The sequence below is a fragment of the Dendropsophus ebraccatus genome, chromosome 5 (assembly GCF_027789765.1).
Source record: "Dendropsophus ebraccatus isolate aDenEbr1 chromosome 5, aDenEbr1.pat, whole genome shotgun sequence".
Classification (NCBI taxonomy): domain Eukaryota; kingdom Metazoa; phylum Chordata; class Amphibia; order Anura; family Hylidae; genus Dendropsophus; species Dendropsophus ebraccatus.
In genome coordinates this window covers 12,339,466-12,341,156 of record NC_091458.1, presented here as the reverse complement: position 1 = coordinate 12,341,156, position 1,691 = coordinate 12,339,466, and the positions used below count along the sequence as shown (strand labels likewise).

At 39.0% G+C, this 1,691-nt stretch overlaps 1 protein-coding gene across 1 annotated transcript; it reads right to left on the bottom strand.

Moving 5' to 3' along the window:
* Positions 1-338: 338 nt before the first annotated feature.
* On the bottom strand, positions 339-1,363 carry LOC138794083 (olfactory receptor 4C6-like). Its single transcript, XM_069972848.1, has one exon. The coding sequence runs from the start codon at positions 1,332-1,334 to the stop codon at positions 339-341; it is 996 nt and encodes a 331-aa protein (XP_069828949.1). The 5' UTR covers positions 1,335-1,363.
* Positions 1,364-1,691: the final 328 nt, after the last annotated feature.

Genomic DNA, 1,691 nt, shown 5'->3' with positions numbered 1-1,691 from the left:
GTCCATTACATAGTAAAAAGGATAGAGGTCCTCCTGCCCATTACATAGTAGATAGAATAGAGGTCCTCCTGTCCATTACATAGTAAAAAGGATAGAGGTCCTCCTGCCCATTACATAGTAGATAGAATAGAGGTCCTCCTGTCCATTACAGTGTAGATAGAATAGATGTCCTCCTGTCCATTAAAGAGTAGTTAGAATAGAGGACCTCCTGCCTATTACAACCCAAACAACCATAAAAATCCACAGAAACAAAGACATATTATACCTCATCATGATTTTTATTAGATTATTTTGTGATAATTGTTACATATCATATAGATAGCATGTACTCATTGACTCTAATGAATGTCACTAATGATAGATATTGGTGCAGAATGCTGACATATTTTAGTCCACATGGGCCAAGCCTGCATTGTCTGTAAATAATGCATAACCCTCACCTCCAGGGCATGTGTTCGGACTCCATAGATCAAGGGGTTAAACAATGGTGGGACAATGAGAGTAGTGACGGAGAGAAGAACGTGAATAACAACAGGAAGCTTAATACTGCCCAGCCTGTACCTGATGAAAATAAATAAGAACCCTAGTAAAAAGATAGAAAAGTTGAGTAGATGGGTGACCAGGGTGTGGATGGCTTTCTGGCGGGATTCTCCAGAGATTTTTAAACAGACAAGAAATATCTGTAGATAGGAGAAGACAATGACGAAGATGGTGACGCACAAGTAGAGGATGACCACAAAAGCGGAGAAGAGTTGACTGATGGAAGAGTCCACACAGGAGAGGATGACCATCGACATATTGTCACAAAAAATATTGTTTATTCTGTTCCCACAAAGAGGAAGTTTCCATGTAAGAAGCACGGCTATGAGTACAAGTATGAATGCCACCAGAAAGGATCCAATGATGAGGCCAATAATCCTCTCATTAGTTATCATCATACTATAATGCAATGGGTGACGAATGGCCAAATATCGATCATACGCCATTAGGGTGAACGTGCTCATTTCATAGATAGCAAATAACGTAACACACAGAGCTTGTGCAACACAGTTACTATGAGTGATAGTGGTGGATGAGGTGATGAGGTCAACTATCAGCTTCGGGAATAATGATGAGCTGCCAAATATCCCATTGAGGACCAGATTACTTATGAGGATGTACATGGGTTCATGTAATGTTGGATTTTTACATACAACAAAAACTATAATAATACTCAACAATACAATAAATGTATACAAGACAATAGACAGGAAACCATACAGATATTTTAGTCCTTCCATCTCCAAAAGTCCCAGGAGGACCAGGTTTTTACTGATGTTGAATGCATTTTCCATGTTGCCTTTTTCTTTGATAACCAGAGATGCTTAAACATAAGGTCCTGAATGTCAGAAGAACAAGATATATGTTAAATATCTATATGACTGTAACTTACGTAATGTCCATAATCATGAAAAAGTCTGGTGTCAATTCTGGCCAGAGCAGGTCAATGGAGAAGGGCGGCAGCCAACAAGATAATGGAGAAAACTACAGAGAACATGGTGCATGAAGTTACAAGGAGAAGACAGGAAATTCTGATTTTATCATTGACCATTGGCATAGCACCAAGAGGAGACAACACTAATTAACTGATTATACAAGATTGGTCATCGAGAAGATACACATACAACCTACGCACACCATGTACATAACAT

Coding starts and splice junctions, on each gene's coding strand:
- LOC138794083 (XM_069972848.1), bottom strand. CDS start 1,334: ATGGAAAATGCATTCAACATCAGTAAAAACCTGGTCCTCCTGGGACTT.